The 16,928-nt window shown below is 49.9% G+C and overlaps 1 protein-coding gene across 1 annotated transcript in view; it reads right to left on the reverse strand.

Annotated features, from left to right (window-relative positions):
* The window catches only part of UVRAG (UV radiation resistance associated), a 46,016-nt gene that overhangs the window by 22,063 nt on the left and 7,025 nt on the right, over nt 1–16,928 (reverse strand). The window contains 8 exon segments of the mRNA XM_066589023.1: nt 1,490–1,655; nt 3,035–3,095; nt 5,329–5,416; nt 8,346–8,430; nt 9,580–9,706; nt 11,130–11,235; nt 15,286–15,371; nt 16,470–16,744. Coding sequence (XP_066445120.1) covers nt 1,490–1,655; nt 3,035–3,095; nt 5,329–5,416; nt 8,346–8,430; nt 9,580–9,706; nt 11,130–11,235; nt 15,286–15,371; nt 16,470–16,744 — 994 coding nt within the window.

Below are 16,928 nucleotides of genomic sequence, written 5' to 3' on the forward strand. Positions count from 1 at the left end.
TGGTTTTGAAAACGAAAATCCTAACTGAACCCCCCCCGTCAGCCCTCGGAGGTTAGCAGCTTGTTGGGCCGTTCATTATTCTACGCGGCTGCAAAACATTGAGAGAACACTTTAATCTTTTATTCATTGAGATCCAGGGTGACCCGGCTGCCAGTGCTAGGCGGCACCGGCTGCCAGTACTGGGCAGCACCAGGGCTGAAACAGAAGCCGCTGCTCCGACCGCTGTGTAGTGGCCGGCGCTCAGAATTGCAGGCGCAGCTCATTGAAATCAATGCCTTGAAAACCCTTTTAAAGTTGAAAGTTTTGTGCCATTCATGGAGAACAAAAGGACATCTCCGCAGTTAATCTTGGAGAACAAAATCAACCAATTGAGGACCGGCATCCAAATCGCTCAAAACAAGCAGAAAAATCAATTTGTCTGGCGAATGACAATTGAGCTTCCCGATGCTGGGCTGTGCACACAGGTCCCACTGTAGGACGCGGGCCCTCGGGCCCTCATGGAGTCTGTGTACATAACAATCTAGCCAGTAGCCGCTGGAGGTCATTTTGTAGGGTTCTGGCGCTGCTCCTCCTGTCCCTGCAGGCTTGATGTTGGGTTGACGTCCAGCTCTCCTTGTGTAACGGCCGTGTCCTGGTACCTGCTCATCGCTCCTGAGATTGTGCAGGGAGACACAGCAGACCTTCTGGTGATGGCAGGTAGCCCTGCTCCTCCGGGGTGGTAGGTGACGGCAGACCTTCTGGTGACGGCAGGTAGCCCTGCTCCTCTGGGGTGGTAGGTGACGGCAGACCTTCTGGTGACGGCAGGTAGCCCTGCTCCTCTGGGGCAGTAGGTGACGGCAGACCTTCTGGTGACGGCAGGTAGCCCTGCTCCTTTGGGGTGGTAGGTGACGGCAGACCTTCTGGTGACGGCAGGTAGCCCTGCTCCTCTGGGGTGGTAGGTGACGGCAGACCTTCTGGTGACGGCAGGTAGCCCTGCTCTTCCGGGGTGGTGGGTGATGGCAGGTAGTTCTGCCATCCCGGAGGAGCAGGGCGGTTTGTACAACCTGGTTGGGCTGCAGGTGGCATCTCATGTACCAGCAGGGACAAGGACACCAACCCAATGTAGGACTAGAGAAGAATCAGTCAGGAGGGAGGACTTGTCTCCAGCCCCTTTATGGCGTGTCTTGCCGTCTCCTCTCTGCTGCAACTTTTATCACTCACTTTTGCATGAAGCAGGTGAAATGGATTCACAATTACTTTCGTTTCCCAACAGGAGGGATTGGTATCCCTGAAGAGGAAGTGACTTGGGGTTATACCGGCAGGAGTAAATTATCCCAAAGTTTTTTGGAGCAAGTGTACAAAAGAAAAAAAAACAAACCCGTAACTGTTGTGTCCCTGTAAGATCCAAATGAGGGGGGTGGGTACACTAAGAAGATAGTGTATGTGACCCCGTGAGACCCAGCGCTGGGCTGCAGTATAAGCAGACGTCTACCAGGACGGTTGGACTTACTCTCTCTCCTTCTCTGTCAGCTTATCATTGATGTTGTCTTTGATAGCAGATCTGGAGCCCTTATGGAGGATAGGATACCGCAGCGGGACTTGTAGGAAGAAGGAAATCATAGATACCAGATGAGCCGTGTAACCCAACGCAACCGCCACACTGCCGTCATCCTTCGCTGGAAGAGAAATCATGTATAACCAAAATGTAACAACTGAGAACTGTCATATCAGCCCACATCTGACAGTTTTTATATAGAATCACCGAACATGAGTATATTACATTACTGATCCTGAGTTACATCCTGTATTATACCCAGAGCTGCACTCACTATTCTGCTGGTGGAGTCACTGTGTACATACATTACTTATCCTGTACTGATCCTGAGTTACATCCTGTATTATACCCCAGAGCTGCACTCACTATTCTGCTGGTGGAGTCACTGTGTACATACATTACTTATCCTGTACTGATCCTGAGTTACATCCTGTATTATACCCCAGAGCTGCACCCACTATTCTGCTGGTGGAGTCACTGTGTACATACATTACTTACCCTGTAGTGATCCTGAGTTACATCCTGTATTACACTCCAGAGCTGCACTCACTATTCTGCTGGTGGGGTCACTGTGTACATACATTACTTATCCTGTACTGATCCTGAGTTACATCCTGTATTATACTCCAGAGCTGCACTCGCTATTCTGCTGGTGGAGTCACTGTGTACATACATTACTTATCCTGTACTGATCCTGAGTTACATCCTGTATTATACCCCAGAGCTGCACTCACTATTCTGCTGGTGGGGTCACTATGTACATACATTACTTATCCTGTACTGATCCTGAGTTACATCCTGTATTATACTCCAGAGCTGCACTCACTATTCTGCTGGTGGAGTCACTGTGTACATACATTACTTATCCTGTACTGATCCTGAGTTACATCCTGTATTATACCCCAGAGCTGCACTCACTATTCTGCTGGTGGAGTCACTGTACATACATTACTTATCCTGTACTGATCCTGAGTTACATCCTGTATTATACTCCAGAGCTGCACTCACTATTCTGCTGGTGGAGTCACTGTGTACACACATTACTTATCCTGTACTGCTCCTGAGTTACATCCTGTATTATCCTCCAGAGCTGCACTCACTATTCTGCTGGTGCAGTCACTGTGTACACACATGACTTATCCTGTACTGCTCCTGAGTTACATCCTATATTATACCCCAGAGCTGCACTCACTATTCTGCTGGTGGAGTCACTGTGTACATACATTACTTATCCTGTACTGCTCCTGAGTTACATCCCGTATTATACTCCAGAGCTGCACTCACTATTCTGCTGGTGGAGTCACTGTGTCCATACACTGCAGTAATCCAGAAAGTCAGCATAGAGACAGCAGATATTGAGCAAGGGCGACCGTTTCTTCTGTGCATTTTAACTTCACCATACAAGCACCACACAAACACAGTGACTCCTCCAGCTTGGCTGCTCCGCACTGGCCCAGCTCTGCAGGATCTGATAAACAGAAGCAAATACACAGACAGTACCTTGAAAATCCTCTGAATTTGGTAACTTCACACCGCATACAAAGTAATCCTTTAGTTCGAGCTGCGAAGAGAGGAAAGTGGGTGAAGTCACAGGGTAACGGCTGCAGAACGCCAGAAAACGCCACCGCACAGCACAGCGCGAAGCACCAATCCACAGCCACTCGGAGGGGAAGTCTGCAGCGCAAGACAGCTGTGTCGCTGATTTCCATATCCGCAGCGCGCGGAGAAGACGGATATTAGTAGAACATTTCATTCATTGTAAGGAGTAAAATCCACACAAAAACCATTGAAATCGGCACCAAATCCAGGTGTTCGCTGAGCAGATCTACTTTGCGCTGTGCGATCCGCACCCTCAGCGCGCCATTTACACCTCTGCGATCTGCCGCACGTTTGACACCTAACATAAGGCAAGAAATCTGCTGCAGATCTGCGCCAAAACCTGCAGCCAAGTCCACAGCCGTGTGCGGCCGCAGCCTTGGGGCTCATTCACACGTATGACCTGCAGCGTACGGAGATCTTACATCCATGTGATTCACCACACACGGGTTTCTCATGCGCAGATAATTCCATTGCAGATATGAGCATTTCTGCTTCAAAAAAGTGGCTGCGCTAAATGAGGAAACGCTTGTTTCCGTGTCAGACTTTGGGCGGTGTAGAGAGCTACCTGTACGTGCGCAGCCGCACCAGGAACCGCGCAGAAAACCGGGAGTTGTGCCGCAGTTTTAAGAGGCGGGTTCCATCGCATGAACTCTTGAACGTCAATGGGATCACGGAAATACCCACAATGCATGTGGATTGGCACATGAAGGCAGGGAAGTCTAGCTGTATGGACAGTCGTGACCCCCCAGGATTATTCCTCGGCGGTCGGAATATTCTAGTTATATATAATAAAGTTACATATAATAATAAAGTGCCTTTGTGTATTTTTTTACTTTTTTGTTAGAGGGGCTTTCAGATGCTATTTTTCAATTATTGGCCATTTTTGCCCTAATAGTGAAGATAAAGTAGCCCGTTCCCTAATTTCCCGCCTTCTCCACCCACACACCCTGCCCAGCTCTCACCCGTTTACACTACAATACCCAGAAATCTTAGCACTGGCATCTCAGCCAGCAGGCCTTCGCCCATCACAGACCCTTAGACTATTTTCAACTGCTGCATACTAAACCCTCCAGTTTCCAGCTACCACAGAGCCAACCCATCGGCGCGGGTCTCCTCCGTCGCGGCCGGACCTTTTTCCTTCTGCACAATGGATGCACTCATCAGACCGGCCAGCGTGACACGCGTATGTGCCGTGCCTTTTTTCTTACATCGCCTGCTTTCCTGCGGATCCGCAGTACGTCCGCATGTCAATGAAAGCCGGCCCTGCGGGATCCGCAGGAAAATGGAGCGTGCCGCGTCTTTTCCCCCCGCATGCGTTCCGTACGGCGGGGGGGGAAAAAATGACATCCGCAGGTATTTAAATACCTGGGGATGGCCAATGATAATCTATGGGCATAATAATAATTGCGCATTATCGGAGCTGGTGACCCACGTGGAGTCTGCAATTCAATTATGCCCGTGGACATGAAGCCTTAACCCTTAAATGCCACAATCAGTGATGATTGCAGTATTCAGAGGGTTACATGCCAGAGGTCAGCTGTTCACCTGACCCCCAACATTAGGGGTGCGATACCACCTGGCAGATTTTGGTGTGGATCTTTACCTGTGGATTCACACCAAAATTTGCATTAAAATACACATCAAGTGCGGATTTTCCACTGAGAACAATCTGTACTTGAACGTACATTAGAGCAGGGCTGTGCTGCGCATTACAGCATCTGCCAATCACACCTGCTATGCCCATGCGATGACCAGGAGTACGGTCAGCACAAGCATTCTTGCCCGCATCCTCCACCATTTTTGTTTTTAATGGAAATCTGTAAGGCAGCCGACAATAAGATCTGCCCGGCACCCCCGCCGATCATCATCTGCCCGGCACCCCCGCCGATCATCATCTGCCCGGCACCCCCGCCGATCATCATCTGCCCGGCACCCCCGCCGATCATCATCTGCCCGGCACCCCCGCCGATCATCATCTGCCCGGCACCCCCGCCGATCATCATCTGCCCGGCACCCCCGCCGATCATCATCTGCCCGGCACCCCCGCCGATCATCATCTGCCCGGCACCCCCGCCGATCATCATCTGCCCGGCACCCCCGCCGATCATCATCTGCCCGGCACCCCCGCCGATCATCATCTGCCCGGCACCCCCGCCGATCATCATCTGCCCGGCACCCCGCTGATCATCACTCACCATATCTATTGGATAAATATAGGAAAGCTCAGAGAGAAGCTGTCGGCAGCGAATGGTCAGCTGTGCGTTCGTCTTAAGGAACGACTCCCTAGAGGAAAAAAAAAAAAAAGTGTAAAAATATATTTTTTAGAGATACAAAATACCATTGTACATAGCCAATACATATCTGTTATGCTTTATTGCTGTAATGGAAACTTCCAAATCAGCATCACGTCAGCCCTAGGGGACTTTCTTAGGTGGCGTGGGGGTGAGGGATCACATACCAATGGATTCCAATTGCGGAATCCATGAATGCCGTCCGCGCGGACTTTCCGCCGAAAAACGCAGTCATTGAAAGGCATGTAGTTACCATTTTTTCTTCACACTTGCGGATATGAATTGCGTATTCCGCAAGCGGAAGAAAAATTGCAGCATGCTCTATTTTGCTACGGACAGCCTCCATTGAGGTCAATGGAGGCATCTGACCGGCAGCCCATATGCAATTAATATTGCTGCAGGTACACGCATTATTTTGCGACGGCATGGGAAGTGTAAATAAAAGAAACAAAAAACAAACACACACTGTACTGCCCACGACCAGTGGCAAGCCAGCACGGTCATTGTAATACAGTTATAGGAGGCACACAGGGTCACCGGCCGGGCTCACAGCTGGAATCTCCTGCAGACGTCCCGCATGCGGAATCCAACCCGTTCATGTGAGTCTTTGGCCCCAGGCAGTATATAACCATACACCACGGTTATTACAATGCTGGCATAGTAGGAGTTAAAATTCTTATTTCAGTACTGTGGCATCTGAAGAGTTAAAAGGGTGAAAAAATTCTACTGGCAAGAAAGGGTTAAAAAAAAAAAAAACACAGGAAAATAAGACATGCTTGCCTCTTGTGGCCCTACAATCCAGCGCAGGAGCCTCGGGTCACACCAGATTATGAGGTAGTCACATGCCATTCTCTGTGTATGTGACCACTCAGCCAATCACACGCTTCAGCCATGAACGGCATGTGACTACCAGAGCTCCCTCCAGGATCGGAGTCGTAGGGCCCGGCGCTCCGGGGACCACAAGCGAGCATGGCTTATGTTTGTATTCTTAACCTTTCACGGTCCATATACATTTTTTCTGTTCTTGGAAAAGCCCTTTAAGCAGCGGTGATCAGAGATCCCCGCCAACCAGGCAGTTCTCATAATATCTAAAGTGGCGTTTCTAAGTTATGATGCCTCATCTGAATATACCTAGGATACGCCATTGTTTTATAGCCGCTGAGGGTCCGACATCTGGGAGAATGAAGGGGGCTGCTGTGCGGCTTAGTGCTTTGTCAGCTTAATGGTGTTGTGGCAAGTTCTAAAGTTTTTCTTCTAAAGGCGTAACCATTATCAGTGGGGGGTCCGACCACTGGGACCCCTCGAAATAACCAAGTTCAGGCACTACGGAAATGTCCGCTGCTGTCATTTAAGTATGGAACAGCGGCACGCCTGCATGACCTCGGCTCTATTCACCCAGGGACCGACTGGACCCGTGTTCTCAGAATTGGACCCCCAACCGATCATAAAGTTATCCTATGCAGTGGACAAGGGAAAACATAACTTGGCACAACCTCTAAGTCTTCCCTGATTTGGGCAATACTACCTTTTCCCTGGCTGTGGCCCCTTCATTCTCAAAATCACAGGGGCCCTAGATGTCAGAGCCCACCGATCATAATATAATGGCAGAACCATCACTCTATAGGATGGGAAAGACCCTACAAATACCTCCATACAGTATCAAAATACCAGTGCCACCCTAACGCCGCCACCTACAGCTCACACCAGATTGCCATTCCCATATAATGCACCTATACAAGGCACGAATACTATGTACAGAGTGCACATCCCGCCATGTAGAGCCGGAGGACCGTGCGGTGGTCCGGGGCCCTCTGCAGTCACAGCATAAAGCTGCAGGGCGATGAGAGGATGGCGCCGTCACACTGTGCCACATCAAACAATTGTTGCAGGCGGTGGCATGTCGGCCGGCAGACGTGTGCTGGGCAGGAAAGACAAACTTGTGGGGGGTGTTGCTCACAGTCCCAAGTGACTCCACCACTACAGATGTGTGAACGGCGGGCGACTTCAACACGCTTATGATAAATCTGCAAGTCACAGACAAATCGCATCATTTTTTGGTCATGTGACTTGTCTGATCTTGGGGTTGCGCAACATATGGCGCTGTATAACCCTAGCCTAAATCAGCACCGACGATGACTTCCACCTCACCGTCAGGTCGCACCTGTGGGCCCCCAGGGGTCCGTAAGAAACAATTTCCGGTTGTCATTAGCTTTTAATTATTTTTTCCCTTCCCCTCACTTTTTGGGTGGGTTGAGGGAGGAGGAGGCTTGAACCCTGCCAAGGGTGGTGGAAAAAAAAAACAAAAAAAACTAATAATCGCCTCACCCAGTTCCCCCACGGCTTCTGTGCCTGCTACAGCAGTAATGACCTCCCACCACAGGGACACGAGGTGCTGCAGTCATTGGTCAGTGCGCCAATTATCGGCTTAGTGTTCACAGATCCCCGATGTCTGAAGTCATCGCTGCAGCAGGGAAAGACGACCACTGGGGTATCCGGCACCAGCAAAGCGGGAGAGAGTTTGGGGGGGGGATTGGTGAGCAGACTATGACCGTCGTGTCATAGGGACACGTAGAAGGTTTTGATTGATGGGGTCTCGGGTTGCAGACCCCCAACTATTGCTAAAACATGACAGCAGCAGCGCTGATCCGAGCGCCATCACTGCACACTTGCTGAAGATGGCTCTACAGAAGGTCTATGGGTCCGTCTCCAGCCAACAAGCAGTGGCAGCCCTCAGATGAGCGTCTGAAGGTCTCATAACCCTGACCGCCAGCGAACAAAACCTTTCACGCCTCAAAAGCCTTTTGGAAAGCGCAGTTATGCTGTATTGTATTTCCAGCGCCCTGAGCAGGTTTTTGGGGGGCTCTGGATACCTCATTACCAGGGACGGACATGGAGGACGCACAGCGCGGTCGCACCGTTACCTTTTCGCTGTACACTCTTTTCTTAACTCGTTGAGGGATTCGCTTTTCTTCTGCAGCTTCTCGCGCTGAGAGTTAAATTTATTACCTTCAAGACAAATAGAGAGATTTGGTTACCCGATGCCGGGAGCCGGGGATTAGGTTTTGTCTCGTTTTGGTCCAGCTGCGTTATATCTTTCCTTCATAACAAGGAAAAAAAACTCCTTGAGACGTTCTGCAGGAAGTGTCAGACGCCTCCACAGATTCACGGAAGAATGCGCAGATCTATCACGGCACAGGAGCCTTCACAATGCAAGCAGACAAGGGCAGCGCTGGGTTATATGAAAGGGGTCCGGCACCATGTGAGAGGGGGCTCAGGAGAACTACTGCGCTGTGGAAGATCTGCTATACACGTATAGGAAGGACGACAGTAAAGAGAAAGGGGCGACGGAGGAGGGCAGAGATAGCCGAGCACCGGCACCGAGGTCTGGCACAGAAAAGCCCTGCTTATGCATAAGTTTTGCAACTCTTATCCCTGCGCCACTCCCGAAACTTTTTTGAAAAGTGGGTGGGGCTAATAAAAACCTGTATGCCGGAACCGGGGCGAGCAGAAACAAGAGACGGCGTATGAAGCAGCAGGATCTGCAAATTTATGCAAACAGCCCTGCTGACACGAGGGAATGACCGGTCCTCTAACTGTACACCCTGTTGTGTGAAAGTCCTCAGGGCTTGTATGGAATGGGATCGGCAGCCGACCCCAGTATAATGCAATACTACAGTACTGCAATATAATTAGGGGCGATGCCTATGGAGACTAAAAAACAAACGTATGCGCCATTCATCAACACATTAGCCATCCCACATGGTGAATGTCATCAGGCAAAACATAGATGTGCCTCTCTGATCCCTCCGTCCCCAAGAAATAAAAATGTAATAGAAGCCGATCAAAAAGTCACATGAACGCCAAGGTTTTAAATAGCAAAAAAACTCCAGCTGATAAATTGGGCCAAATACATTGTTTCAGACACTTTCTCCTTCTCCCTGGAAAGTTTTTAAAAACACCTAGAGAAAAAAAAAAGCCGTAAAATGAACCCAAATTGCATGTGTTGTTTTGGCCAGTCACTTGCCATACAGCGTGTGCCACTGTGATAAGTTTGGCGCGGTGTCGGCCTTCGTTTAGGCTTTCTACGTAACGCTGCTCTTCATGGCTCTATTCTCCCCTTTATAAGGAAACATTCGGCATTTCGTCTCTACTCACGTTTCCCATTCAGCGCGTTCTGCTCTTTATGCAGCAGCTCCACCTCCCGGCCCAGAGCCTTCTTCTGCCTCTCCAGCTCGTCCTGAAGCACCAGGATTTTCAGGCGTAAACATTCGCTATCTTTCTTCTATGTGAAGAAAGTCAAAATACTCCTTTAGGGGTGCAGTTCACATTTGGCAAAAAGTCAATGTCTTATGTGCTTTTAGGACGAGTTTACCTAATCTAAAAAGGTTTAAAATTCTGCATCGGTTGGATATATAATATATCGTTACACAAAGCCAAAATGATGTCTGCCCGCATCCTCCACCAAAGGGAGATGAACTCGCTGAATACAGGGCGAGGCAACAAGACTTGACACACCCATTTAACTGGTACAACAACGAGAAAATTGAATTCCAATGTGCAGAAATATTAATTAGGGGGGAGGCGGCTTTCTTTTTATGGTGGTGGTGAAGTTTTCGGTGGCCATTTTGAACTCAGCCCAGGTTTTTCAAATGAGATGGGGGGTCATGTCGCTAGAATTGACTCAAACATACTGGAAGGGTCAATTGTTCCTCTATATAATTACTTGTTTAGGAGTTCAGTGAAGGCAAAGTTTCACAAACTGCACATTGTTAAACGTTTAATCAGGTCTTCGTGAACATGCTGAAGAACTGCAGGTGATATTTCTTCACAGCGCTGTAGGATCTGCAGTTTCAAGTGAACCATATTGCATAATTTTTCCACATACTTTAATTGGCCCTAGAGATAAGAGTGCAGAGGTGTTAAAGTCAGTCACACTTGGCGGCCATTCTACCAGACCTCTATGCAGAGGAAACTGTACATCCAGCCATCTGCATACAGCCAAAGCAAAGAGCGGAGGTGCGCCATCCTGTGGAATGTAACATGGGAACTCTCTGTTCTCATTGGACACAGTTAGGAATGTGTCCCCTGTAACATCTAGCAGAACCTGTCACAGTTAGGTGATCCATTAATGATGGGGGGGGGGGGGGGCGGGGGGCCTGGAAGTCGGACACAATTTACCAACTTTGCTCTCTTAACTTTCAAACCAGTAAAGATGGGGCAAAACAGAAACGCATTGAAAGTGTCAGAATAAATTCTAGCCAAGACTAATATCACAAGATCCCCCTTTCCATTTGATAAACCTGAGCTGAATTCAATTTGGTGAAGTTCAAAATGGACACCAAAAAGGCCTCAACTACCAGGAAAAAAAAATGCAGCCTCCCTCCCAATTAATACAATTTTCTCATTATTATACCAGTTGAAAGGGTGTGTCCAGACTTTTGCCTCACCCTGTACACTGAACGCAACACCCCCGAATGCAGTAAGTGCCACCAATTGATGGATCCAGATATAACAAATTGCTGAAGGGTAACTTCTGTCTACTTCCCAGTGCCTGTTGAGGGCGCTACAGGCTCAGGGTACCAACTACTCTAAACGCTGCTCCCCGAATCCCTGTAACACAAGAACACACAACGCCAACAGAGAACATCCAGCCGCAGACGGACATCGGGGTAGAAGCCATTACTTGATGCGGACATTAATCTTACCAGCTTATTGCTCGAGGAAGATAAGCGCAATTTCTCTTCAATCTCTTTCCCGATTTTCTGAACGGTCACCTGGGTCTGCTTGATGGCGCACTGCGCCCGGTGAAGCCTGCGGATGGCAGAGCAGTATAACTTACAGGAAGAGATGGCGGTTAGAGGAGTCACCTAGCAGGTACATGTGACCCATTATGAAATGAAGAAGCGGCATTAGTGATGTCCGGTTACACTTCGCTTACGTCAGAATCTGTACGGTCCGCCATTACAGCGGATGACCGACCACACAGCTACCTGGGAGAGCACAGCGGAGTCGATGAAGACATGGCGGCAAGCCAATGCCCTAGGAAATCTGACACTTCAACACAATGATTGGCAGGGGCAGCAGTGGGTAGACCCCCTCCGATGGCATATATTAGTAATACAATACCAAGCTTCCCCCTTTGTACATGCTTTACACTCCAGCTCTGCTCCATTCGCGCACAACTACGATCACTGACACTAGCCTTGCTGTCCATTAGGCCGGTCTCACAGGACCGGATTTGAATCGTGGATTCTGTGGTCGCCGTTGCGCGGGCATGGTAAGACGTGGGCATTAAACGGCACGCATTTTCCTTCACACTCGTGGATTCTAATTGCGTATACCGCGGGTGGAAGAAAAGTCGCAGCATGCTCTATTATACAACAGAATCCGCGGAGGCGTCCGACCCGCAGCCTATACGCAAATAAAATGGTGAATGGGCTTGCAAGTACCCGCTTCGTGCCCCCGGATGTACATGGATGTCCTAGGCGGCGCTATATACACGGCAGGTGTCGGCTGTCTGACAGCTTACATCAGCGTGGACACTGATGGCAGACGTTAACCCTCTAAATGCTGCAGTCAATTCTGACAGTGACACTTAAATGCCCCGATTAGTATTCTGGCATCCCAAACTCTTATGTTATATCGGGTATCGTCATAATCGTACTGACCCCATAGAATAAAAGGGGTCTTGTCATTTTTGTCACAGTGTGTACTCTGTAAAAATAAACCCCCAGATGGCAAAATTGTTTGTTTTTTTTGCCCATTTCTCCCCACTAAAGACTTTTTAAAACTTTTCAGCACATTAATTAGTAGCATTGAAATATACAACTCATCCTGCAATCTACCAGCCCTCATACAGCGACGTCACTGGGCAATACAAAGAGCCACACGACTAAGGGGCTAATATCAACCCCCTCACACCGCTCATCCATGGAGAACAAGAACCCCACCAGTCTGAATTTACATCTTTCTTGCGCCGTTCGTTGCAAGTTGCCGTTTAGTACTGTGGGGTCTCTGACAGCCGCGGCCCACCTTCTAATTGGCCATAGTCTTGGGTAATGGCTTACATATTAGTGCAGGATCCCATTGAAGGGAGTGATAACGCCGTGACGGCATTCCTAGGCGTCATTCCTCGCCGCGGTCTGAGTGTTCTGGAGAGGCAGAGATTCTTCTTGTCAGACGCATCAAGTGGCGGTCTAAGTTTTCCATCTATCAGCCCTGAGTCTGTGTGGGACCCTCTTGTGCAGCCCTTAATAGCAGCTTAGGATTAGCCTTTAGTATAAACATTTGCCTCGGAGGGGTCAGCTGACTGAAGATGGGCTCAGGCGCCGTTCGCAAGAAAGACGCTCAGGAGAATGTATTCTGGCATCATCAGGCTGCAGAGTGTTTGACAGCGCAGCAGTGCCACCTGGTGGTCACATGAAGCATCGCTCGCTAATGCTCTTATTTCAGGGCACCTATGCTGAGCGGCCCCCTTAACAAAGGCAGAGCGCTCCGAGAAGAAGCGGCCACTTTGGTTACAGTACATGGGAGAAACATTCCCGTCTTTATTAGAAGTTATCTTTAACCCCTTCATGCCCCAAGAAATAAGCTTACATAATGGATGTGTGGGGTTTGCATGGCGCAGGATCAGGAGCCGATCCCACTCTGTACACGGCGGGTGCCGGCCGTCAGACATCTACATGCAGCCAACGATTCAACGAGGAACGATAATCGACGAATGAAGAGGGAACGTTTTTTTCCCGCAGGCATAAACCGCCACTGGCTCGTTCAGTTTAGGCAGCGATCATTCCGTCCTCCGCGCTTCTACAGCGAATGGAAGACAGAATGATTCTCGTGTGAAGGAGTCAATGATGCGGAACATGTACAGGCTGCGCTGACTTCAGTCGCTCGTCTGAAAGCCCCATCAGCTGAAACCCCCAGCGGTGTAGTCATCACCCCTTATCCTGTCTACAGGTGATAAGTCCCTCCACAGGTATATACCTGCAATAACTAAACGCTTTACTAAGAAGAGCTGACATTCAGGGCTCCAGGAAAGGTGGGTGAAGACCTCGTGACCGACCAAAGGAAGGAAAACACAAGACGTCACAGAACGTCAGCAACAGGAAATGGAGCAGAAGGAAAACAAGTGCGACCTCTGGCTGATCCCCCCGCTGCTGTCCAAGTTCAGCGCCGGAGAGATTAGGGGATCGGAGGGGGGGGAAACAATATCCTCGCGCAACAAGAGGCAAGATCCCCGCCGCCCCTGCCCACAGCTTCCCCGCCGCTATAGGAAACCTCTACACTCCCATTGGCCTCAGAGCTGGAATGAAGATGTAAACCTATTAAGGTCCATCACTGAGGGGCCCGGGGGTCCTCACCCCCACACGGCCATATATCACATGTAGGACCCTCTGGGCACGGATGCTTTAACCCTTTTCTATCACCATCACATTGGAAGTGTCAATTAATTTCCTTCCCTTTCCCATGGCCGGAGCTGGGGGGGGGGGGGGGGGGGGGTGTTGCAGTTTTGTTTGGTAATATTTTTTGGTACATACAACATTTTTTGGGGAGGTGGGATACAGAGGGCGCTCCCTGACCACTTTAACCTCATATGTACGTCCTGGGTGCACGGGGTTGGCATGGGTCTGAATGTATACACGCCAGTGTAAGTGGCCTGCGACCGCTGGCATTCAACCATCAGCGTTCACACCGGCTGCAGCTGCTAACCACCCTTCACATCCTGCAGTAACTGCAGCGATTACCTTCCTCAATAGGCGCAGGGTTCCTGATTGCCCCACTATGGTGAGATCACAGGATGCTGTCCAGGTGTCATGGCAGCCGGGGACCTTCTAAAGGCCCGCAGAGCTGCCATGTATATCAGTCCACCCTAACAGAATGCATGCAGAAATACCATATACAGATAGTCCCCGACTTGCGAACATTCGAGTTACGAATTTCGCTAGATACGAACTATCTGTCCTGCACAGTATGATGTAATGCTACGGCATTACATCATGCTGTGCAGGGACCGGACAAGCTTCTATCAAGCCTGATAGAAGCCTGTCCGGTCACATCGCGGTTGCTGGGCAGCCGGGGGTCTTCTGAAAGGCCCCAGGGCTGTCTATGCAGAGCGCCTAGCAAGCCGTGCGCTTGATAGGCACTCTGCATAGGCAGCCCTGGGGCCTTTCAGGAGGTCCCCGGCTGCCTAGCAACCACACAGCGTCCCACGATCTCATCGTGGGACGCTGTACGGGCCCCCTGAACGTCGGGTGCAGGCTGTTTCTTACAGCGGGCACCCGGCGGCAGCAGTTCCGACGAGCTGCGCCGCTCGTCAGAACTGTTAACACTTTAAATACCGCTGTCAGAGCGGTATTTAAAGTGTTAACAGTTCTGACAAGCGGCGTGGCACGTCGGAACTGCTGCCGCCGGGTGCCCGCTGTAAGAACAGCCTGCTCCCGACGTTGTATGGAGCGGGATCCACCCGCGATCCCCTCCATACTACCATTTGTTCGACTTGCGAACAAAACGGACTTGCGAACGGGCTCCCGGAACGGAACCTGTTCGCAAGTCGGGGAGCACCTGTACTGCAATACTGACATAATGCAGCATATGGTATAAGCAATCAAGTTAGGAGAAAAGGAAGAAAAAAGTAGTAATAAGTGAAAAAAAAGTTAATTGTAAAAAGTAAAAAAGGGAAAAAAAACCCTTTTCCTGTATTTATAAATAGAAAATACATTTGTAGTCGTTATGTCCATTTCATTCGGCTTTTTTGGGTACATTGTATCGTAACACTGAAAAACACAACTCGTCCCGAAAAAACTAATTCTGAAAGAAAGCTGGAATCATCGTTAGACGTAGATGAGAAGTAACGTCACCCACCTGAGCAGAGAGAAGACGCCATAGGAGTTCCGCACGGCGTTCTGCTCCACCTGGAGGTGGCTGTTCCTGCGCGACTCTGTATTACCCTGAAACAAACAGTCATTAGTGCTTGCAGTCCCAAGTTCTGCACCCCCATGATAACACTTCCTGTCTTTACTCCGGTGGTTCTGCCAAGCTCTAGTAACATTCCACAGAGGATCCATATCACATGCGATCACTGATGCTGCGGGCATGGATGCCGATGGCCGTTGGGATCTGCAGACAAGCAGCTCTGCCAACCTCTTGCTCATGGAGGGCATTTGTTCTTTTTTCTAATGTGGTGGGGCACAACCAGCACCAGAGCCTCCACAGGCGAGTATGTCCTGATCTGGAGTCTAGCCACCTGCGGAGCAGCACTCCCAATTCTGCTGTGGAAACTTGTTTCACTGTCCTGCAAATGCAGCACTGGCTGTGACTGGGGTGTAAGGGATGATACAGCTTATACAAGTTGTTTCCCCCCCCCTCCAGAGTTGCCCCATGTAGCAACCTCTCTGTAAAAAGAGGTTCCTCATCAGCTGCAGTGTGCATTATACAACGCTGCAGCAGCAAATACAAACTTTCAAAGTTTATGACGCACTGAAGTCTCCCGCTACAGTTAAAGAGGTTTTGCAGCAGTTGTCTGTGCTGTATTACACCCCACAGCATGTGTCCATGAAGGCAAGGGACTGGCTGCAGCGGTCATGTGAGCGATCATGACGTCAGCGGGTCCTGCATGGGAAGGGACCGGCTTGCATAGGACTGCTGTTTACAAGGCCGGCACTCCGGCAGGCTGATTCTTCATAATCTTGCATGGTTGCTTGCTGTCCGGGCGCTGCAGCATTCAGGAAGCAATATGGCAACCGACCCCGTGCCGCACTCTGCGGTCCAATTGGCTGCTTATAAATGAGACATCTCCTAATTCGCAGCTGCCTGCCAGTAAGGAGCTTTCCCATTGGCTCTTCTGTACAGGCTGTATTCACGTATGGCGCCGACGCAGGCCTTTACCCCTTCATGTAGGACATTCAGCCTTGTGACAGATGGCCTACAGGCCCGATCCTTGACCCGGGTCATTTCAGTGCATCTAATATAGGGTTATCAGACCTGCAGTAAATCAAAGGGACTTCACAACAGTCAATATGTGGGACCGATATGCAGGAGGTACTTACCACACTATCAAAAGAGGCGCCATAATATCCATCATTGAGACCGAAAATGATTTCATTCTGGTTACGTGCCTGGATCTGCGGAGACAACGAGAAGCCCATGTAATAACAGAGGACACAAAGTGACCAATCACACGACAGCAGGACCCGCACAGGGGGAACAGGGGTCTTTTGCTCAGATCTTAAAAAGCGCTTTTTCTGGGACTTTACTACTGATAACCCATCCTCATGAATAGATGACCAGCGAGGGTCCACCGTACCGGATCCCCGGCGATCAGCTGTTGGCCGGCATGGCAATCAGAACTGGAAGCACGTGGCTCCATACACACTGCAGCTGCCAGGGGCGGTACTGCATCAGTGGGAGCTGCGCCTGAATTAACAGCTATGGCAGTGGCCCGGGTATCAGCCAACGGGGTGGAAGATGCCTGCTAATTCTGATGGCAAACTAGGAGACCATTGTTA

The sequence above is a fragment of the Eleutherodactylus coqui genome, chromosome 1 (genome assembly GCF_035609145.1).
Source record: "Eleutherodactylus coqui strain aEleCoq1 chromosome 1, aEleCoq1.hap1, whole genome shotgun sequence".
In the NCBI taxonomy this organism is placed as follows: domain Eukaryota; kingdom Metazoa; phylum Chordata; class Amphibia; order Anura; family Eleutherodactylidae; genus Eleutherodactylus; species Eleutherodactylus coqui.